The sequence below is a fragment of the Salminus brasiliensis genome, chromosome 3 (assembly GCF_030463535.1).
Source record: "Salminus brasiliensis chromosome 3, fSalBra1.hap2, whole genome shotgun sequence".
In the NCBI taxonomy this organism is placed as follows: domain Eukaryota; kingdom Metazoa; phylum Chordata; class Actinopteri; order Characiformes; family Bryconidae; genus Salminus; species Salminus brasiliensis.
This window is the reverse complement of record NC_132880.1, coordinates 41,735,407-41,759,992: the sequence shown is the minus strand read 5'-3', so window position 1 is coordinate 41,759,992 and position 24,586 is coordinate 41,735,407. Positions and strand designations below refer to the sequence as shown.

General features: G+C 42.1%; 1 protein-coding gene across 1 annotated transcript in view; it reads left to right on the top strand.

The window, feature by feature from the left end:
• The window catches only part of csmd3b (CUB and Sushi multiple domains 3b), a 548,309-nt gene that overhangs the window by 306,020 nt on the left and 217,703 nt on the right, over positions 1–24,586 (top strand). The window contains exons 10-12 of the mRNA XM_072674465.1: positions 3,959–4,080; positions 23,309–23,412; positions 23,806–23,918. Coding sequence (XP_072530566.1) covers positions 3,959–4,080; positions 23,309–23,412; positions 23,806–23,918 — 339 coding nt within the window. The remainder of the gene's footprint in view (positions 1–3,958; positions 4,081–23,308; positions 23,413–23,805; positions 23,919–24,586) is intronic.

The following is a 24,586-nucleotide window of genomic DNA, read 5'->3' as shown; positions in this document are numbered from 1 at the left end:
TTCAGCAGTTATCCTCTCCTGGACCACTTATGGTAAACGCTGACCACTGCATACCAGAAAAAGACCTGTTCAAGTGCAAGAACTGACTGCTCACTTGCTGCCTAATATATCTCACCCCTTGAAAGGAGGCACTATAGATGAAGAGAATCAATGGTTTCCTTTCGTCTACATTGGTGACTGTAGAGAGAACTGTCCAACAGCGAGAACAGCGAGCCATTTCAGGTTACCTGAGCTGCACTGTGAGAGTGTTTTTGGGATGAATTTAATTGGTGCAAAGGGTTTAGATGGGTCTCAGACTGAACTTCATTAGCACTGGACCTTTTTACAAGTCTTTCATCTAATTCAGAGTTAGCTGGAAAGTTCTGGTTCTAGCTTCTTCTTGTAGTTAAGTGGCTGCAGAAGACTAGCAACCCTTGAAGTCCTTGTGTCCACAAATGACTTCTTCAGCTTTGCATCTAAGGCATTTAGACACGTCAGGCAACACAATGCCATATGGCCACATGGAGGAAATAAAGACAAACTAAGGCAGATGGTGCAAGCATGCCAACTATTTTCTGGACTTTCTTCAACGCAGAGTCCTGACAAATATGTTTGTTTTCGCTCTGTGTCTTTGAGGTATGACTGATGTATAGGGTGCGAGTTTGTCGCACAAGTTGTGTTCATGCATATGGTGAGGTCTGCTGGAAGCAGCAGAGATGCTGGTTGAACGCTTTTCTCTCTTGGCATGGCGATGGAAGTGAGTAACATGACCAGCAACAGAGAGAAAACAAACCGACACACAAGCGCACTCGTGTTTTTACTGGGCCCAGCTGGTCCAATTTCCTGGCCAATGAGAAAAGTGTTATATGTGGGAGGGAAGGCTTGCTCAGAAAGGATAAAAGGGAAGATGGTAGCGAAGCCTCAGTTGCAAGCCATTTGAAGACAGTTTGGGTGCTAATGAATAAAGTTTTCACAGTGATATCACTCACATACGGCAAGATTCTGGTGCATGAAGCAATAATTCATTAGAATAGTGTTTGTTCTGAGCGTTGTTTGAAAGCGTCTGCGCATCTGCAAGCAGTGTACAAGTGCAGTGCATCCACAGATTGCTTTAAAATATTCCGGTGGTGCTGTATGTGTGGGTTTTTGTGTGGGAGTGCGCTTGCATATGCGGATGCAGTTCTGACTGATGTTAGCCTCGTGACACTAAGGCCAGGGCAAGGCCAGGGAAAAGGGGTGAATCACTTTGGTCCTGGGTTTAATGCTGTCATTGATCATTCTGGGTGGCAATTGTTTTTTTTTCCATTTTTTTTTTTCGGGCTACTTGCTCCTCTGCTTTCTCAACACTCCTAATCTTTATGCTGTCTGCTGACTTGGCTCATTTTCCCCACAGAGGTCAGCTTCAATGTCAGGAAGCATAAAATAGTGAATATAGAGGGGGAAAAAAAACAATACATGAAGCAGGACGTTTTATCAAGCTGGATGGGCAATTATCTTGATGCCCAGAAGTAAATGCTTATCTGCTGGCCGGCATTCTGCTTGGAAAGTCCAGCAATAATTCTTGATTAAAAGGGACGATAGTGCAACAGCCTGATCCAAAAGTTCGGGCTAATGTGATTTGAAACAACGGGCGGAGAGCGGCCGAAAGAACAGGTCAGAAAAAGCAAATAACGAGAAGAGGACCCGGGGGCCGTCCGTATCCCTTTTAAAGATTTTTTCGCCTCCAACATTATCATATTCTCAATCTCAGCACCAGTCAGTGCCTATCGCCCTGTTCTTGCTGAGGCGAGGCTCTTGTTTCATGAAGGTGGGATAGGAAGTGACAGGACATTGTTGTGCGAGTAATCAATTGTTTGCTCACTCTCCTGTCCCTTAATTTTAGAGATAATTTCTCTCTGGCTGCTTAGCTATGGGCGAGATGTGCCCAGCCAAGGCCATTCATTTAGCAGGCCGTAATTGAGCTGTCAGGGACGGCGCAAGCATGCGCAGATATACTGTATGTCACAGAGAATACAGAAGCAGCCTGCTGGAGTGCTTCCATGAACTCCTAAATCGCCAGCTCATCCATAAGTTCTTGATGCTGCTTTAACGTGATGGAAACACTAAAGCAGGCTGAGAGATGGCGACAGGGAGAACAAGGGGACAGCGCTTTTGAAGTGTTTATGGACCCTTCTTGTGTCCACTTCTGCAGAGTTTCAGTCATTGTCACCTTAACTCAAGAGATTAGAATGGAATGGAAAACCAGAGGTAACAATCTTTAGGGATTCTGGCACGCATCCTGGAGACCGTACAAAAATTGAAAACAACAGAGCGTCAAGTTCTCTGTTTTTGCCATAGGCTTGCGTGCCATTGTGTGCAGGATCAAGACATAAGCGTCAGCTATTCCGTAAGGCAGGCCTTTATCTGCCTGATCAGTTTTTTGGCACGCCCTGTGGGCTGTCAGGAACAGCTGCCCTCTCCACTGGCAGTCCTTGTGCTCCTTGAACACGGCCACCCGCTGCGCCGGCTAATGCAAAGGAACATCCCATTCTCTCGGTACCACTGCATACGCCAAAGCCTGGCCAGTCTTGCAGTGTGTGGGCGAGTAGTGCGTATCAACATAGGTCCAGGCCCCCTGCCGCTGTCTCTTGTCATACGCACACACTGGAAGTTTCCGGCACTTTGTCTCAGCGGTCCCATGACCTTTAGCTACGCACTAAATCACTGCCTTCATGTCACCCGCATGTCTGTTTGTTCCCGCGGCTACAGGCTGCACAAACTAATTAAGAAGATGCCACTTGAAATCATGCAGAAAATTGCCCAGATCTATATTTTCAGGATGGCCCAAGGGTATTCCGACTTAATCACAAATTTCTATTCAACCATTTATAGGGACTTTTCTCCACATTTTTTTTTCTTTGTATCTTGGAAAGCTATTGTGCACCCATTGTCATCCTGAAACGACGTGTCGGGTGTACTCCGATAATTAGTTTCACTCCACCAGACAGATAAGTATTAATAATAACGTGGTTAGTTTGATATTTTGGTATTCTGTAGCCTAGACGCCACAGTGTGGAACAATGAGAGATACAGACACTTAAAGAGGACACTCTCCGCGTGCACTCCAGGTGTCCATCCACTTACTTCTCCTCTTGTGGATTTCTTAGACAGGGTGCTTGATTCTGAGAACCCATTGGCTCACAATAAGCGTCAGCTCAAATGGGAGACTATGAAAGGGCTTGTCAGAGGATATGGTATCCTGATGCCTTGACAGGCGAATGACTTTCACAGCAGAAAGATCGCTTTTGGCTCTGAAGGGGCCCTCTGGTCCCTCCTGTACTTGCCTGAGATAATGAGTTATTTATTTTCAAAAGCAATCAAGATGTCAGGAGCCGATAGCGAAACCTGCTGCCATCGGAGATAATGCCTCCATGTCTTTCATCAAATCCCTGTCACTTTGGCATCGGCAATGATAAATGTGCCAAAAATACAAAGGGCCGGATTTGGGGATGCAAAAACCCTATTCCTTCAGAGCGTGCTAATTTTAAGTTATCACTGTCACTGGCTGTGGAAGAAAGGGACCGGAGCGTGTCTATTTAACAAATTATAACTGGCATTTCTCTATTAAGATGACAAATCGTGCCCAAGTGTATTTGGCTAAGCCCCGCTCTGAATTAACTCGTTCAGCTGCCATGGAGCTAGTCGTCTGAATATTTGATTGGATAGCTAATCGTTGACAAATGAAGGCAGTCATGGCCGACTGGTTAAGATTCATATGGTTATATTCTGGTATTTACTGTGCAAATTGTGCCAAACTTTTAAAGCTGTTAAACATATAGCTGTATCAATAGCCAAATAGTAATAGCCAAAACCCTTTTAGGGACATTTGACCACATTTGTTGCCAATTAACTGTGACTTCTGATTTGACATCTTTCAGCTCCCAGTTGCTAATCCTTTTAACTTCTCATTTTCTCTTTCTCCTGTCTTATTTCTTAACAGTGAAAACCTGCGGCTCAAACCTGCAAGGTCCATCAGGAACATTCACGTCTCCGAATTTTCCCATTCAGTATGAGAGCAACTCCCAATGTGTGTGGATCATTACAGCCAGCAACCCAAACAAGGTAAACAGTCCAAACCCATGAATTTATGCATGAGTGCAGCCAGAGACATACTCCATCAGAGCAACATGAAATACTTTGAAATATAATATGTTCTGCTACCTTTGGAAAGATGTGTGGTTTGCCATCGTCTGCAAGATAACACAGCAGGCTGCATTAATGCCTTTCTTCTGTAAAATATGTGCACTTTTTATTGGATGTATTGTTTATGCAGTTTGGACGAGCACTCACATGGTGTGTTAATGTGCAGTTAGGGCTGATTCTATAAATCTGGGCTCAACGCTCTTCGTTTAAGGACGTTGATCAATTTTAAGGGCTTCTGCAATTCATGGAGCTTGTTGACTACCTTGACGCTTTAACTACTGTGATTTTTATGTTCTTTATAGTCTGATTTCTTTTTTTATCTGACACACTTTATCATCTTTCTATTGCATATTTAAATAAACGAGTCGTGAATATTTACAGTCACCTACAGGCTGAAGAATATTTTAATTCTTTCGCAAGTTCTGGCTGTCTGTGACTGTCTGCAGTAAGTTCTTTAGGCATGAGCAGTGGGGAATTTGAACGTTACTCAGCAAGTCATCTGTAGAACGATGCAGGGAATCAACAACCAAAAACTGTGCAGAGGAGACCAGATCATGGATCCTGTGCTTTAATTTATTGTTATAGCAGTGAACACACACTAGTGATCAAGCACACACAGTGACAGCAAGCAAGCATGTGCCCAGAGAAATGGGAGTAAAGGGCCTTGCTCAAGGGCCCAACAGTGACAGCTTGCCAAACATTGAACCTACAACCCTGTCATCAAGCGCCCAGTGCTCTAACTGCTGAGCCAGCACTGCCCCTAAAGGTGTCTGTTTTGGCAGCGGTGGGATTCAAACCCACAACCTTGTAATCAATAGCCTGGTGATCCAGCGCCTTAGACCATTCGGCCACGCTGCCTCATGCTCACTGGATCTAATTGGTATAAACATTTCAAATTATCATTATGAAGATGTGGCAGATTGCCCAACATTTAAGGTGGAATGGAAAACTCCAGTCAGAAGCTAGAGAATAGCTCTAGTCTCGGGAAGGCAGTCGTGTTTGTTTACAGTGTCAGAAATGCTCTGTTGAGGTTATTTGACTGGGTGGTTAAATTATCAGAGGAAATGCAAACATTTTCTGTGCTTTTTTAGCAAATAACGAGGGAAACACATTGCTTGATTAAATTTTGAGCACAACGTTTAAATAAGTATGAGTGGCAAATGTACGTTGATTGACTGATTAACTGGTGCAGTGTTTTGGCAGTGTTGTTGAGACACGCTGTGTGCTGGAGTAAGCTGGTTAGATCTAGAACTAGTGGAACTAAAGCTGACTGATGTGTCACATTCATGAATGCTGAATGATCCAATTCCGCCAGTGGGACCATGCCAACTAGGGGCCAGCGACAACAATTTGCAGCGGTGGGATCATACTTGCTAAACTCGGTTAACTGACATCCACAGTTTTCTGGTTATGAAAATAATTTAGATCCCTGGATTTCTAATTGGAAAGCTGTGGTCAGAGCACAGGGTCAGCCATGCTGGAGTGAAGAGGTTCATGGGCAACAGCAAGCTCAAAGGCCCAACTGTGCCAGCTTAGTGGACATGGATATGGAACTGACAACCCTGTGAGCAATACCCAAGCACTCTTACCACCGAGCCATCGTTAACCCTGCACCCCTGCAATGGAGAGCATGATATTAGCAAGGAGAGTAAACATAAGCTAGCCCCCCTGCTGTGATGCTGTGTGTTCTTTTCAGTGCAACATCAGACGTCTGTTTACCGTTCAACAGTTTCAGCTGATCCTGAATAACAGATCTCAATGGGCATAAAATCATGCTGATAGGATTTCATGGCTTATGAAAATGTCTCTTTGAATACAGATTGCACTACGCTGTATGGGCAATGTCTGAAACAGGAAGCTTTGACAAGTAACCATAACCCAGACAGACAGACGGGCAGACAGGGAGCTATTGCAACCCAATGTCATTATATCCAATATCCATAATAGCATTCTATGGTAACCAGACATCCTTGTTAAACTTACAAAATATGCTAAAACAAGCTGTACTGGGTTATTTACCTCACACCGAGGGCTGACTATTTGTACGCAGGCTAATGTCAGTTAATTTGCAAAGTTCCCTCTAACTTTTTGTTCACTTCTTTAGAAATGATGTTAATAAGCATTAATTTTGAAAATTGAGCTGGACAACCAAACTAGTTCATTAAAACTACTGTATGGTTGCATGTGGATGCCATTTCCTCCCGAATTAATCAGCTCACACCACTTTGAAAGGTCAGGGACTCAGACAATTTATGCAGTAATATTCATATTAACCAATAGACAGAGAACAGACCTAAAAGCACAGTTAATGATGGCTAATAAAGGACTTTGTGCACACTCGCTGATTATGTGCATGAAATATTCTGGATCTGTGTGTACAATTGTTCTTTTCCTTCTAAAACACACTGATGGACCAATTTATATATATTTTCATCCCACGTGGGTTTTGTAGTTGCATATACTGTATTTACTGTATGTATATCTTATTATCCATATTCATATTCATCTCTTTTGTTCACGTACCTAAACCAGGCCAGTATTTAGCCTTTGAACCCCGGTACTGCTACCCCAATAGGTTGTAATATGCAAATGAGCTACTGACAGATCAGTTATTGTGTTTCGTGAACATCTTCAGCAATCTCAGACCGTCCAGATGTTTCTGTCAGTGTTTGGGAAGCATCAAGGCATCATCCAACAGATGTAACAAAAGCTTTGCCCAATTTAATGCAGGCTAATCTAGAATGTACCCATTCGTTTAAAGGGTGCATATACTGTATGAGCAAAAGTATTGGGACACCAGTTTCTTCCAAAATCAAGAGTATTAAACTGAGTTTATCCTACTTTTGTTGGAATAACTGTCTCTACTGTCCAAGGTAGAAGGCTTTCTACTAGATTTTGAAGCATTGCTGTGAGGATTGGATTGCATTCAGTGTCGAGAGCGTTAGTGAGGCCGGGATGTTGGATGATCACAACTCCCCACTGCTCCACAGCTCAGTGCGGGGGGCTTTATTTATATTTAGCCAGTTATTTATCAGTTTAGCCTGGTCTATTCACATTGAAGTTTTAAAGAATACTTCAGCCTTGACTGCTTTTTGAATGAGGCACAATACAAGCAGCCACTTCTATGTCCAATCATCATCCAATCATTTACTTCTATGTAAATGGGAAAGACACAGTGGCAATACAGCTTGATTAATTCTAAAGGATATAAATATGAAATATCATCATATGAAGATGTAGGATATGTCCCCTTTAAGGCACAGTCCAATGGAAGCGTGAAATAGTGTAATTTCAGTGTGATATTTTGTCCATACTGTGCAGCCCTAGCCATTAGTATTCCAGCTGTAGCTCTCACACCTCCTGCTCCAGGGTCAGCAGTGCTGGTGTTGCTGGAGCAGAGCGAGTGTGTGTGAGCATCAGCTCCCCCTGACTGCCTCGCTACTCCTGGCCTTCTGTTTGATGGCTCTCTGCCTCCTCCCCTGTCCGTTTCCACCTTTCTATATGGCCTTGCGACCCCTCCTCTCCCCATTTCCCCTTCCTCTTCCCCAATCCCTCTCAACTCCTTACACTTTTATGAGGGGCTGTGTTATAGGCTTTGTTAGTTACTCTGTGTGTGTGTGTGTGTGTGTGTGTGTGTGTGTGTAGGTCTTATTCTGTGCCATTGTGACTTTTATAGTTGCACTTGAATTTAATTTTTCACGTTTGACTGTGTACTTGCGCCAAGCCCGAGGAGGAGTAGTGAAGTGAGGTGTGTATGTGTGAGGTAATATATCACATGTATACACACGTGTGTGAGGAGTATCAGTGTCCTCTCCTAAACCTTGAATGTGACAAGGCACACAGAGTGAGCGAGAGAGTTGCTCCATGTGCAGGACGGAGTGCGGTGGCATTCAGCGGGGGCTCATATTGATGAACAGGCAGCAGAGTGGCTCAGGACATGTGGATTGATGTCCCCCCAGCCCACATTCGTAATAAGAGCTGCGAAAGCACCGCAGCCGTCTCTGTCTTCCCGGCGCCGTGCCCCGTAATTGATTCGAGTTGATTTGAGTCGCTAACATTGCAATTCATCTCCAAATAACTGACCTCCCATGTACAACAAACAAGATCCCCCAGCAAATCCACTCCGGTCAGCCTCAAAGCCAAGGCCTTCGAGTTTGACTCTCTGAGACACAGAGATGCTTGAGTGATACTTCCATGCAATAAATCTACGAGAACAAACCATTTCACCTGCTTAGTAAGTGGCTTCCATTGACCTTCTCCGCACCTGTCTGCACCAAAGTCCATAAAGAAGTTTTATATCCAGTTGCGTGAGGCGCCTTCTGGAGGCCAAGTTACGCTGAGGCAGACGGCACGCTGCCACATATATGATAACGCCTGGTTAAGTTCCTTGCAGCCCCTACTCCTGTCCATTCACCCTTCCATTTCACAAACTCCAGCCAGGGCCAAAATCATTGCTCCAAGGTTGGAATTGGCAGCAGCTTCTTCATGGCGGAAACCAGCTAGATGTTCACAAACCCATTATGAAATTAAGAAGGTCCATAAAGAAGTTTTATAACCAATTGTGGTAGGCACCTTCTGGAGGCCGAGTTACATCAAGTCAGACGACATGCTGCCACATCTTAAAACGTCCAGTTAGATTACAGAAAACTCCACCCTTCACCCTTTCCTAAATTCCAGCCAGGGCCAGAATCATCGGTCCAAAGTTGGAATTGGCAGTTGCTTCTTCACAGTGCAAACCAGCTAGATGTTCAGGAGCCTGTTATGCAATTGTCTGCATTAAAATTCCATAAGGAAATTTTATACCCATAGATCCAGAGTTAGACACATTCTCACTTAAGCACATGTTCTGTGTGGTTAAGACAAGGGTTGGTGCTTGTGTAGGGTGTGCAGGAGGCTCAACAAGACACAAAAAGTATGCTGGAGAAATAGCGGCCTTTTGTTTACAGCACATGATGGAAAACAAAGATGGAAAATTAGGCTACCGACTCATCCGTAATAGTGTCATCAACACAGCCTCTGTGAATTCTCTGGACAAAAACCTGCTCTACTCACTTGGATATTACCCAAACTTTGTACTAAGGGGCAGGCAGGATGTGGAAGTCTGGGTAATGCACGGTACAATTGATCCAGACATTTGCTTTCACACAAACTGCTCCTCTGGATAATTTCTGGAAAGAAATCTGGGTTACTATGCCTGTCTGATAGGGGCTAAACGTCAGACAGTACCTTATTAAATTTCTCACATATTCTGCTTCTGCCCATTCAGGGCCAGAATCAATGCTCCATGGTTGGAACTGGCAGTCGCTTCTTCACAACATGAAGCAGCACAAATGTTCAGAAGCCTGTTATGAAATTGCTTTATTTTCAGTTACTGGAGGTGACTTCAGGAGGCCTAGCTTCACAGAGGAGATATGCTTCCACATATCTGAAAGTGTCTGGGTAGATTCCTCACACTCCCAACACTTAAAAATAAAGGTGCTACAAATGGTTCTTTGAACGATGCCATAGAAGAACCACTTTTGGTTCCATAAAGAATCATATTTGTCATAGAGACATGTGAGTGTGAAGAACTTTAAAAGACTCTTGACGTAAAGGTTCTCTATCGATTTAAAGGTCACATCTCAAAATTACAAAATTGATTCTTTATGAAACTCCTAGTGGTTCTTCTATGGCATATCTCAAAGAACCTTTTGTAGCACATTTATTTTTTAGAGCATACTTCTGCCTACTCACCCTTCTACTTTGCAAACTCCAGCCAGGGGTGGAATCGTCACTCTGAGGGTGAAACTGGCGGTCGCTTCTTCACAACACAAATCAGTTAAATGTTCAGAATCCTGTTATGAAATTTTCTGCATGAAAAATCCCTAAAGAAATATTATTTTCAGTTGCGGGAGGTGTCTTTTGGAGGGCGTGCTACACTAAGTCAGACGACACTCTGCCACTTTTTTTAAAAAACGCCCGGTAGATTCCTCACACCCCCTACTTCTGCCTGTTCACCCGTCTACTTTCCAAACTCCAGCCAGGGCCGGAATCATTGCTCCAAGGTTGGAACTGGCAGTTGCTTCTTCGTGACGCAAAGAAGCTAAATGTTCAGAACCCCGTTATGAAATTGTCTAGACACTTTGGCATCGTGTGATGGATGGAAGGTAGCATGAAAGCCTTGTGGGCCAAAGAGATGTTCTCCACCTCCTCCCACAGCCCACCTCCCCACTCAGTACTTTGAAAGATCTGGGACTGTGCCAGCTCAAGTAGAGAAACTTGTTTTTGTGTTCCTGCAGCCTTGTCTTTGGCACATTGTTTTCAATAAATCAGAGTGTTTGTAGGCGCCTCCCCTGAGAAGGTGACATTTTTGTTATAAAAAATGCCTAAAACACTGAGACAGCCGGTACACCTGGCATTTGTCTGAGGGGCTGGTGATACTGCTGGTGTGAACTTTGTAAACGGTGATTTTAAAAGAAATAGCAGCTTAATTAGTGGGATGTTGTGAATTCTGTTTTAGGGAAGCTGTTGGATCAGCAGGGCTATAATCACACATGCTAAATGATCAATATAACCGTACAGTGTGGTCCACCCTCAGCATCAAATATCAAATATGAGTCATATTGTGTTTGAATCCAAATTGCATGAATTACAGCATGTTCGTTCAGGGCATGATGCCTGCTGTAGTAATCATTGGCACCTCTCTCCATACAGAAGCGATTGCCATTTGCGATAGTGTAGCTTTTGTGGATTGAATATGTGATTTTGTTGATACTAACATTACTCAATTACGGAAAAGGGCCGTCACTGCGGCACGAGTATGATCTCTGACGGAAAAGGAGCACTTAAGGAGACCCGAAAGTGATTGCATTAAAATGAAGCCTCTACAATGTTGCCAGATGTCTCTGCCCTCCTTCAAGTGAGGGATGGCTAATGGCTGCTTACAGCAGAGAACATTATTGCTTCATTTATTTTTGGCAGACACAATTTTAGTGCACCAATTTATTTATATTGCGCTCCCTGCTTTAACCTTGGTGAGAGAGAACTGGAGAGTGTCAGGGCTTAATTCAATTTGAAGACATTAGTACTTACCTTTTCTGCAGCCCTGACAGGAACTGAAGGGTCAGGGGTTCAGACTGAAAGGGCACTGATGTGTGAGGGTGATTCTTCAGTGCAAACCAGGTATCGGAGCAGTGCGCATGGTCAGACGCTTTACAGAGTATACCGCACCACGGGTGGGGTCATTGCTAATCCTCTAAATTATTGGAACCCTTAACAGCGTCATAAGCTCAGTGGCGATATATAGTCTAATTAGGCTTAGGGTATAAACTTAAAAGTGCAGCAGAGTGCCATCATAGAGAAACAGAAACACAGATGCTGAAGATTGGCTCCAGGCATGCATTTCAATGCAGCGCAGCTCGTTGGGGAACACACTCACGTACAGGGCTTGACTCTGAGTCCTTTTGCTCCTGTTACTGAAACATCTCACCAACAACACACTAGCACTTTTAACAACATTGCCATCAGCGACCAGCACAGTTTTGTAGCTTATCACCCTGTTGAGGTCAGACAAACCTTCTTGACCCCTCACTCCTTCTTCTTAGCCTACAGCCCACAGGAAGAATGTATCTGGACTGTAGTTATTCTACAATACTGGGCATTAAGAAGGGAAAGGCCATAGAAGACAAGACAACCATTAACCCATCCGTGCAGTGAACACACACACACACACCCACCCACCCTAAGCAAATGCACATAGTGACAGTGGTGGGCTGCCTTCGCTGTGGCACTCAGGAAGCAGAGATTGTTAAGGGCCTTGCTCAAGGACCCAATAATGGCAGGTTGCCAAGCCTGGGTTTCAAACCCACAACCCTGTCATCAACACAAACCCACAACCACGTTTTCTAACGACTGAGCCACTACTGCCCCAGACAGACGGGCAGATCTGTCCATCATCAAAATGTAGTTTTCTGCTAGAACATGATCTTGCTTGACACATAGAGAACACTGAACTTCAAATGAAGATAATTAGCCTTTTTTGTAATTGGCTTTTTTTACTTTTTACTTATGTTGTTTGGGATCTAGTATTCTGCAGTGGATGCAGCTCGTATTTTGCTGAGCTGTCTGGGATGCTTACATTAATCAAGCTGTAAACAACACAGAAACATGGTCCTCACTGAACCAAAATCAAACTCCTCCTCAAAGTCATGTTTTCGGTCACCTGGCCTTTTAGGGAGAGATGATTACTCTGGTTTTAAAAAACTAATGCTCTTTAAGTTATTTTTCAGTTGTTGTTTTTTTTTATTAACAGAACTATAAAGACAGTTGTAACAACGAGAGTCATCGTGGACATTGATATCATCTTTAATAATTTATTGGAACTGTTCTTTTTCTGGCACAGAATGAATTACAACATACATCTTTAAAAGAAACAAGAATTTGTTTCTCAAGTTTTATGTGGGGGAAGGGTCTGAAATCAACATAGGGTCAATATTATACATACATAGAAGCCTCTGCTCCAAAATCAACACCTTCAGGCTTGACTTAAGTTTGCAGCTGACCACACAGACAAAGAAAAGGCCTACTGGAGGATAGTTTTATGGTCAGATTAGACAAAGATGTTTGGAGGAATAAAGTTGAGGCATTCCCCAAAAACAATATACCATCTGTTAAGTGTGATGGTGGTAGCATCATGCTCATAGGGCTGTTTTGCTGCCAGTCAAACTGGTACACTTCACAGAGTGGATGGAATAATAAAGGAGAACTACCTCAGATCCTCAAACCATTAGTAGAAACCCGAACACATCTCTTCACACACTGATAGCAACACCGCAGAAGAAATGCTAGCACAGGCTTCCAGTATCTGTAGTTTCAGGTGCTGCACATCTCGTATCTTCACAGCATAGACAATTGCCTTCAGATAGTGGGGCCATTCTTCATCAATGGAAACCTCAAGGCCATTGGATATTTGAAATTGCTACATGATGATGTGTTTCCCTCTTTATGCACTGAAGCTGGTACGGTCCCTGAGTTTTTCCAGCAAGATGGTGCACCACCACATTATGGGTGTCAGGTCCGAGCATTCCTAGATGAACAGTTTCCTGGAAAGTGGATTGGTCGTCGTGGGCCAGTTGAATAGCCCCCAAGGTCTTCTGATCTGACCCCCTTAGACTTTTATCTTTGGGGTCATCTGAAGGCAGTTGTCTATGCTGTGAAGATTCAAGATGTGCAGCACCTGAAACTACAGATACTGGAAGCCTGTGCTAGCATTTCTTCTGCAGTGTTGCTTTCAGTGTGTGAAGAGTGGGAGAAGAGGGTTGCATTGACAATCCAACACAATGGGCAGCACTTTGAACACATTTTATAAGTGGTCAGAAACTTGTAAATAACTCATGAAAGAATAGTTAAGAAAGTTACCAAGCACACCATTGTTTTTCTTGTGAAATTTTCAACAAGTTTGATGTGTCACATGACCCTCTTCCCATTGAAAAAACTAAAGTTGGATCCAAAATGGCCTACTTTAAAATGGCCTCCATGGTCACCACCCATCTTAAAAAGTCCCCCCCCCCCTCCCATATACTAATGTGCCACAAACAGGAAGTTAATATCACCAACCACTCCCATTTTATTTAGGTGTATCCATATAAATGGCCCACCCTATATATATATATATATATATATATATATATATATATATATATATATATATATATATATATGGTTTAATTCCCCTTTTTGCCATTTCCAATATTGTCTAGTTATCCTACAGCAGTTTAGTCTGGCACAGGGAAGTCCTAAAGGAAAATGTTTGACAATGGACAATCAACAGTTAATGCACAACACAATGTGCTACACATCAGTGAATAAAAAATCTGTTAAAAGAAAAATGATATGATTGACGTTCTCTGCAGGACCCTTTCCTAGATGGTCAGTGTTCTATTTTATTTCTTTTTTGAGTGCAAATCAGATCTAAATATCTCCTTACGGAGGTCTGATTTGACTACTGTACGGTGATGAATTACAATAGGTTTATCCAAGACCTCACTTACACCCCAAAACTAATCTCTCTGAAAAGCTAGGAGTGGACATTTACAAAGCACACAGGGATTTTTGTCTGAGTGGTGTCAAGTCTAACTTTTTTAACACGATACGACTTGCCACTTCCTGTGGGATATCCCACTTTCCGGGAGGCATAGACCTGTTCCAGGTTTTATCACATTTACTGATTCAGAGGGTCAGTGTAAGAGTAGTATTTATGGACTGCTGGCTTGTGTTGCTCCTATGCTGACAGTGATAGAGTCTTAGGCATAGGGTCAAGCTGCCTGTATTGGCTTGTATTCGTCAGGAGTTTGTAGTTACATCTACAGATGGAAAGGTCATTCTTCATATAAGTCAGTTTGCCTTGCAGCAGTTAAGCGATTAAGGTGCTGAGTTGCCCCATACATTCTGTGTGTTACTTGGCTCAAAGGAGTCAAAGGACTGTTATAGGAAATGAAGGTCCATGTTTACAAGTTCACAGTGGTATTTAACATAAGCAAAGAGCAGGTGTTTACAAGTTTTCATTATCACCTGTATTCATTCAGGCAGGTCATTTTGTAACTTTACTATATTAGACAGCTTTATTAAATGTGTTAAATAAGTGTCAAATAATGACAAGTTGGCAACTTATATATATACTGTGTATATAGTGTATAAGACGTCTTGGTGAGGTGAGGTGTCTGGGTGGTGGAGACACCTCCAAGATCTAAGTAGAATGAATAGGGATGAGGATGCTGCTCTATTCCTGCTTGATAAGTTGGTTAAATTCTTTTTTTTGTTTGTTTGTTTCTGAAATAGGTCAGTATCATTTTGTCCGGTTTGTGAATGTCTGGGATTGCAGCAGCAATTGTCTGTTAACACTAACCATGCAAAAGCTAATTACTTGCCATGACCTTGCTTTCTCTAACATTATTTTGTGGGATTTGCTAAGGGTTTAATGGCCACAAAGAAGGTGGGTTTGAGTAGATTCATGCATAATTTGAAATGCGATGCTAGGTACCATTAGCTAAGTAGCAGGCTTGCTAATGACACTGCAGCGATGTTGCAAATGCTGTGGTAGTGCTACAAGGCCAGCATGTGGTATATGAACGCTGCCGTAAGCATTGTTGTGGCATGCAAGCATGGTGTCAATACCTTGGTAATGTGAATTTATGAATTTAAGGGCTGCTGCAAGCTTCTGTTGGGTCATTTGTCATGAAATTTCAAAAACTTTCAAAAACACCTGGCAGATTAAAATCATGTACAGAACTAAAAACTATTTCTACATGTTACTGGTAGGACGCTCTCAGCAAGTAGCAAAAATTGTCTCTAAGTGGCCTTTTACACAAGCACAGGCTTCAAGCATGAAGATGTCCCTGAGCATGCCTGGGTAAAATGCCACATTGCTAAAACAAGCGCTTTGGAAGCAGCAGAGGTGCACACACTGGGACTCAGCAGTAGGTCACGACCCACCGTTTTAAAATCTCTGTTCTAGAAAAAAAACCAATACCTTTACTTTAAAAACAACACAGCCCTGTCACTTTAATATAGGTAAGTGTATTTATGTTAATTCTGTGGTGCAATGGATAGCGCATTGGACTTCTGGATGAGTAGTTGGATCAATTCAAAGGTTGTGGGTTCAAGACCCACCAGAGTCAAAAGTGCTTTCTCATACTGAAAACTCTGTCTTCTAAAGTTTAATACGTGGTTGGTGTGGTGCAACAGATAATATCACTACCTGCCAGTGAGCTACCACACCACATAGAATACTGGGGTTCAATTCCTGGTCTGGGTGACTATGCTGCACTACACCAATACTCCTTGGGAAAGATTCCTAACACTACATTGGCCCACCTCTGTAATACAAGTTACCTTGTAAATTGCTCTGGATAAGAGCGTCAGCTAAATGCTGTGTAAATGTAAATGTTGATCTTCTCGTGCTCATACGGTGTACTACTGAAATAGCGATTAGCTAACAACAAAAAAGTAAAGAGAATTTTGGTTAATTCCCAGTACTCTCAAGTACATTTTTATATTTTTATATAATATTGTTACACAGAAAGTTTTTACATTTATTTTTGCTTCAATGGAAGTCAATGTAAAAAGATTATATTTTAAGTCATTTTGGTTATTTTATATTGGTCCATTCATGATGATATTCAGATGACAGATCTGATTTGTTTTATCTATTTTGCTTGTACACATGCACTTAATGCTGGTTGTGACTGAGGTAATGTATGTAGAGGTATTCATGATATATATGAATGTAAACCGCCAAGAGAGCCAATTCGAATCTGAGCTAAAAAAAAAATAGAATTGCTTTATGAGGCCTGTAATGTGAATGTACAGAACAACTGCCATTATGTAGTATTTACATTAAGTGAAAAAAGAAATTTAACAAAAATACAAGTATGGTTGCATGACGGTTACAATATTGATAATTGAATGGTCTTCATTGCTGGTTCTGGTGGACTCACAGTTTGATGTTTTCCCTCTTCAAACATACTGACTAATACATACCTGCAAATTAATTGATGGTTAACCCCAACTCTTGTCTGAGAAATCACAGGATCCTGGAAATCCCGGATACAGAATCCTGCAGTAATCCATTGGCACAAGTGTTGCATATCTTATTAATACAAATGGAGAAAGTAAAGATTGAGTAACTCACTATGCAATTCAGTATGAACTACATGATTATATTTGAAAAGTATAGCAAAAGAAAGTCATTCTTTGTGACTTCTAAGAGCTCAGTTGGCTTCAATTTACATTCGGGTTATATAAGTTACTGTAAATACATCTTCTGAGTAGGCTGAGAGTTTTCCCTGAAGGCAGCAGATCTCAGCTCAAAAAAGCACATACTGAGTCATAGTTTTCAGTATGCAGAAAATATAGTACTCTGTGAGAAAATAAACAAAGCCCTGTAGTTCATTTCATCTAAACACATCCTCGCCTCATCCTGCAAGCTAGCCAAAAGACCTAGAGCACATGTTCTTCAAGGTGACCATCCATTAGCCTGCTCCTGGTCTTCTTCTTCTTCCTGCCAAGAAGGAAGAGAAATAGGGTAATGTCTGGACTAATTACCAGACGCTCCTTTTGATTGTGGGCTTTTGGGTTTGTAAGGGGTTTAGCCCACAACGTGACCACAGGTTTATCTCATAGGAAATGCAATGCTGTCCCCTCATTGGTCTTCCTCATTGGAGACAGATGCTTAGACAGGACATTAACCCCAAAGGAGCAGCTAAGGTCAGCTGTCTCTGTGCTCCTTTAATGTGACCATTTAATGAAAGTAGATGCCCCTCCCCCTTTTTAATAGGTGTTATCCTAAAGAAGGATATGGATATCATCTCTGAAATTGCACAGGAGACCATGGAAAAGGAGGTCTTTCATGAAAAAGGGCTTAGAAATGTGCTGTTGACCTTGGACTACTAACCAGTGGAAAGTGTTGAGCATGAGACGCGCCTGGTTGTGATAGCTGGATTAAGGTAGCTAGCAGAAGTAGATCTAGCTCTGACTCTAGTTGAACGCATTGAATGGATGTGTGTACTCTGTAAGGCTGCCTTCTGCTTGCTTTTGATTAAAGCTATAAGCCATGAGAGGCCATGTGTTATTGTGGTAAAGTCAACAACATAAATTGAGATCAAATAAATAAATATTTCTTCATAATAAAGTTAATTAAGTTAGTAATGGCAGGAATTGCAATAAATAATCTGGCCAAGTTATGTAAATAGGTCATTTACAGTAAGTTTTATTTATTTTTTTTTTTCATCTATGCAATTTCAAGTGTTTGTTTTCCTAAATCTCAAGAATCTCAAGCCACTGTGAGATGACTATGAATACGGAAGCCTATTAGTTAGCAATCTTATAGCCAAACCAACCTACATTATTGTAAATGATTACTAGATGAGTAGAAAATATCTTATGATTTCCTTGCTTTTTTATTATTATGTATTTATTATCAATTTTCTCCACAATTTGGATCGCCAATTACCCAACCCATACATATCCTCTCCCAATCACATGCAAGCTCCAGACACTGTAAGGGTAAAGACTGACACATGCTTCCTTCAACATGTGTGCTGCCTCTTTTTCTAAACTGCACGGCGCTTGAAGAAAAGCATTGTGTACCCAGTTCTGATGCATCACGACAGCAAACTAGAACTGCAATGGAGTGATGTGGGGAAAGAGTGCCACCTACCCACCCTGGAGCTAACAGCATGACCAGGATTTGGACCAGCGATCCTCTGGTCATGGCTTATATAACAGCACTGCCCACTTCATTCCCAAGAACACCCCAAAAACACTATGGAGTTAGGTATAGTTAGGTAAATGTGCTTGTGATTAATATAATGGGATCTTTCTACAGCCCATGTTATGGGACGAGTACAAGGCTTTTCCTGGCGTGGGAGCAAAATGTCCTCAAAAATGACTGACACGGTGGATTTAGGTGGGACCCCAATGACTGAAAAACACTGATTATAGCTATAATACCCAGTGTCTCTATGTGATCTGGTCTGAATAGTGATTTCAACAGTAAAACCACCACCTAGCCTATTTTCACCAGTGAATGAGTGCAATGGATATTTGCTCAATGCCATTTCCTCAGTAGACCTCGATTGGTTTGATCAGATAGCCTCCCAGAGACGTACTCAGTTGACTGTAAAATTATTATCGACAGCCTGGTTCTGGTGTGCATTTGTATGCATGGGTTGTGCTGAATGCTGTGGATCTGCATTTAATACAGTAAGCTTTTTCGAACAGCGGTTTAGCGCCATGTTTGATGTTACGCATAATTGTAAACCTTGAACCTCTGCCACAGTTCCTTTTAAACATATTATTTAGTCTCTGCAAACATATGGACTGCTCATTGTCTCCTGCTGTGTCATATAATTGACAGTTGAAACCGTGCTCACAGTGGGGGGGGGGGGGGGGGGTGACGGGGGGGGTGTCAGATGAATTCATAGCATCTTACAAGACCGCCTTAATGACTTCCTGGAGGGATGGAACAAAAGAAGTCCCAAACTTCTGCTTTGAAATGAAAACAGTAAATTGAATATGGAGTTATACAGTGTTTACATCCCCCTGGTGCAGCAGTTTAAAATCATGTAAATATTTCTGTCGTCCCTTCTATCAAAGACATCTTTAATGCTTTAAACTCCATGCTCCTAAATATGGAATAACAAGGGTGAATACAGAGTCGTCTGTGTTTGATGTGAGTCACTTTGATTCAGTTTACTTCTATCCAGCGTTTGTTTAGCCGAGCTGATAAGTGGCTTGTGCTGCAAACCGTAGCTTTATAGGGAATGAGCACGGTGACCGTCCGCTTCCGAGCACTGACTTTTTTTCTCATCAGTGTCAGTGGCGTTTGACGCGGCCGTGAGTTGACAGGCTGCTGTGAGCAATAGCTGTGGAGCTGGAGGGAGGATGTGATAGTGTTAAGGCTGCTCTGCGGGTGGACAGCTGTTAAGCCAGCCTCATCTCACTAATGCAGAGTGTGTGGCACACAAAGCAAGTGCATCGTGGCGGAGCGCTGATTGTCAGTGTGTATTGTTAAGGTCCATGGCGAAAAGCCCTGTAGCATAACAGAACCTTCTATCTTCAAATGGTTGCTTTGATGCAGAAGGGAACAAATGGAAAATGCTCTTTACTTGACTGTAGATTAATGTAGCATGAGTTTATTCCAGGACATTTGAGTCCATTCCTACAGAGACTTCATAATACGTGCATAAGCACTAGGTTGAAGCCGTACACAAAAGTCCTGGTTCGGTTCGAATTGGGAATAATGTGAAAGAGCAACAAAAAAACAAAAACAACTGCTTTATAATAATTGTTTAATAAAAATTTTGAACATATAAGTTATAGGTTGTTTACCTAGTGTCACCTAAGTAGTTGCTACAGCATGCCGTGTGTAAATGTTAGCATGTTTCAAGTGTTTCCACATGAAACACACTGTCCTCGTCCAATTCAACATGATTTATTTTAGCTTAAATAAGACAGAAAGGGGCCAGGATGTGGCTGAAATGCTTGTTTATGTTTTTATTATTTACATTCCTTGGTGTAGTTGAATAGTGGGAGTTTGGTACATGGAACCGACATCGCATAAGCATCAAACACTGTCCCCTCTTTTAAATAAAAATCCGGCATAACCAAAACAGCTGTAAAACGGACCAGTTCCAAAACCCCAAAACTGTCTTGACTCTTTATATTTACACCCCTTAAATGTGCATACACCCAGTCCACTAGCGAAAGCTGTAGTCAAAGCTGATGAAGCACTAAAATGTGGTACGTTTGATAGTACATGGTGTTGTTGATACTGGAGAGCAGCACATCACCTCCATGGGAAAACAAGCTTGCCAGGAGCCAGGTTATGGGAACTAGGCCTTGTGACCACAGCTGTTTCTGTGCCAGTGTTCGCAGAAGAGAAGCTTCTAATCAGTAGCAAAGAATCGAAAGCCGGGGGGAGCAAACAAGAATACACACTAGGCTAAAAGCTAATGCTAACTGAGGTACCATCTATTCTCTCCAACATATATATATATATATATATATATATGTCCGCATTTTCCACCTATCGGTAGCTGCAGATTGAGACGATTCTTCAGGAGCATTCCAGCTCTGAGCTTGAGTTTGATTGTACATTCCTGTAGATGAGTGTGCAGCAGGTGGAGCAGTGAGCTGAGGGTGATCACAGATCCCATTTCTGTGAGCTTAATCTAGAGGAAATGAAAATATGGATAGCCCTAGGGGACCCAGAAACCCTGCTTATATGTTTTACCATTGAGAAGGCACTTGATCACACCCCCTTTCATGTGTGTGTACGTGTGTGCGCAAGGGGCTGTTGAGCTCCACCTTAGATCTTCTCATAAGAAGTGCGTGACTCATGGCTGTGGGCTCTCTATTGTTCCTTTCAGCATAGCTGCTTGGGTGTCTGCTCCATGTTTGATTTTGCTGGAAATAACAGCACAGGTTAAATTATTATTCAGAGGTGCCGTGCCACCTGTCCCTTCTGTGACAAGTGCATGTGGGCCCATTGGGTTTTTATGACCGTGTGCTTTATTGCCCGTGTGTGTACTGTGTGAGGGCTTCTTACTAGTGAATAGACTTGAAGCTCAATTTTTGGACACATCAGTTGATTCTATGCTGCGTTTATAACACTAAGGCCCGTCTAAATGGCCACCCCATGCCGTCTCGCTCTGTCTGTCTGACTCAACCTCATTCTCCACACATGGAGATTTTTCATAGGCCTGGCTACTTTATTGTGAAGTCATAATTCTGCTCGGTTGGTCCATTGCTTTGCCATTCAATACTGTGCTCCACTGGCTTAATTACTGTCCACCACACACATTATTCGGCCCCCAGAGCTAATCCTCATGACAGGAACAGGAAAGCGTCTGCATGGTGTACTTCGCTGGATATTCCAGTCCTTGCAGTGTGAGGCTATGGTGATAATAGCTGTCCATGTTAGCTGATCAGAGATCATTTTGTGCTTTCATTTGACAGATATAGGAAAAACAGCACTAACAGTACAGGCCTTAAATTGTCAACAATGCAGATTGACTTGAGCCTCAAAAATATCAGTAAATGAGCTGCAGCTGAAATTGCTCAAGTATTATGTAAGATGTTTAGTCCGTGGCTTCTCCCCCTCAATGTGTTTACTGTTTATTTCCATCTGCAGGTTATTACTCCCCAGTCACCTGTATTCCCCAGGTTGGGACACTTTTGACAGTAGAGCTCTGAGGCCTTGCTGGAATTTGAACTTGTGATCTCCTCACACTTGATAAGCTGCACCTAGAAAGTTGTTCTGCTCTTGAGCTTAGACATGATTCTTATACATACGTCTGTACATGGCTTCACATCTCTAGAGTGAGAACTACCTGCTTATCACGTGACTGGAGATCATAAGTTCGAATCCCATCAACACCACTGTCCTCCATGGTCAGGAGTCTAAGAATATGAAGGCCTCCTTCCAACTGATAGGGGGACTTCTAACCTGGAATGTTTTTGAGTCCAGTGCAGGTGTCTGTTACACAACATAACAGAAGTAACAGTTGGCCACTCCTTATTAAAAAGGGGAGTCATAACTAGTAGGATGGAATTGGACATGATAAAATTGGACAATGGGTCAACATAAAACAAGTTCAAACCTGTCAATATTTTAGTTTTCCACATGTTTCTCACCTCTTAAGCCCCATTTGTGTAACTCTTTTTTCAGTCTTTATTGTATTTACATAACTAGTTATTAATGCATTTATTGAAACCTCATTCTTTAAAGAGTATAACTAGCTGGACTGCAGATATGTTGTCCTTTGTTTCTTACCATATGGTTGAGTTCCCCATCAGAGACAAGTAGAGAGGGAAGTGGAGGATGCTGGCAGTGTCCTGCGGGGCAGGGGAGGAGATACCTAGGAAAATGTCCTCACACAGCCTCTAACTACAGAGTGAACTTTTCACTTTGGAATGTGCTGAAGAGCCTGACAGGTGCAGCCCAGATTACTGTACAGTCTCTCCACTGATGACTTTATAGACATAATGAGTTGGAGAATGGAAAGTACAAACGTTTCACTGTACTCTCAGGAGAGCGTTGTGTTAAAATCAGTGTGTCTTTAATAAATGTAGGCAATTATAATAAATATTAGCTTACTGAACTGTTAACAGGGTCATGCCAAAAATGAATTCAGACTCTGACTATATGGACTTATCAGGAGCTTAACAGTTCTAGTGTAAGCAGTAGATGAACTGATCTGTGAACGTGATCTGAAATCAGTCATAATAGTTACAGTATGTGATATTTTAATGGCCGGTACCTACCTTAACTAGACAACCAGCTGGATGGGACTGTACAGTAGATCTCAATGCCACTTTAATTTACTCACATGGCTGAAATCTATCCTTTGTACATTTTGCTGGTCACAAAAAGAAGTAAAGGCCCGGCTCCCATTTCTTCCAGACCCAGCATGTCAATGACTTGGACCAACTGTGGTCTTACTGTCTGACCTGAATTCAGGAATAATGGGTCTTCTATTAAGCTGTTAGCTGCAGCTTTTCTTGACTCTATTTTCACTATTTTTTCATGTAGATTTCATATTTTAAATGTGCAAATACCTTAAACTCTTGACCTGACCTGAGCATTATGCCTTATTTGTGTTCACAGGTGATTCAGATTAACTTTGAGGAGTTTGACCTGGAGCTGGGCTATGACACACTTACTATTGGAGATGGTGGAGAAGTGGGTGACCCCCGAACAATCCTGCAAGTGTAAGTGCCTCAGTCCTGCCATTTGTCAGGAAGCCTGCATTATGTAGTGCATTATAAGCTCTAGTGTTTATGATCTTCTTGTATGATTTATGATGTCCTTTTGTCCACTGCTTAGTTTGAACCAGGCAGAGATTTTTTTTTCAGAAGGATGCTCCCTTACTAAGTTAAGCATTGCTAAAACAAAATATCACAGTTACATAAGGCTCTGTGGTTCCCTTGACAACTAAGCTATTTAGAATGGAAAGTATTTAAAATGCATTCTGTTTTAATCAGATACTATGTGCAGAGTCTATGTGGTCTATATTAATTATGACAAGTGAATGTGATACTCATCTTATTGCTTCATATGTTTATACAGTACTAGATCTGACTCATATGCCTCTGTCCACTCAGCCTGACGGGCAGCTTTGTTCCTGACCTCATCGTCAGCATGACCCATCAGATGTGGCTCCATCTCCAGTCTGATGAAAGTGTGGGCTCCATAGGTTTCAAGATTAACTACAAAGGTAAAGGAGATGTGTGAAATTATGCTTCTATATTAGTCTCTCACAACCTATACTTCTGAGTGAAGCCACTCAATGTAGCTAATTATACTTTGCATCAATGATGAGAACCAGTTCAGAGGAACTGTGGAGGTAAAGATGAGTAAAACTCGGAGAAAACCATACAAGCAGGTGGTACTGCCAAAAGTTTTGGAGAGGATGTGCACTGTTCCACTGTGCAGCATTGCCTGTCAAAACATGAACTCCATGGGAGAGTCATAAGAAGAAAATCTTAACTGTGACCTTGTCCCAAACTCTACATTTGAAGGTGTTCTACTGAAAATCTAAAGAATTTGTTGCTGTGGACTAGTCCAATGCTCCACAAAAGGTACATTTGGGCAAAAAAAAGGAACTGCATTCTATGAAAAGAACACCTTACCAACTGTGAAGCATGGGAGTGCTTTGGGGTTGTGTTGCTGCCAGTGCCATTTGCAGTATTGCACGGTGGAGGAAACAATGCATTCCCATGCACAAAATACCAGCAATTCAAATGTCAAACCATCTGTTAAAGGGGTTAAAAGGCTGAAGCTAAAAAGAGGATGGCTTCTGCAACAAGATAATGATCCAAAATACACCTAAAACCACCATGGACTACCCAACAAGACAGAAATGAAAGCTTTTGGAATTCCAGA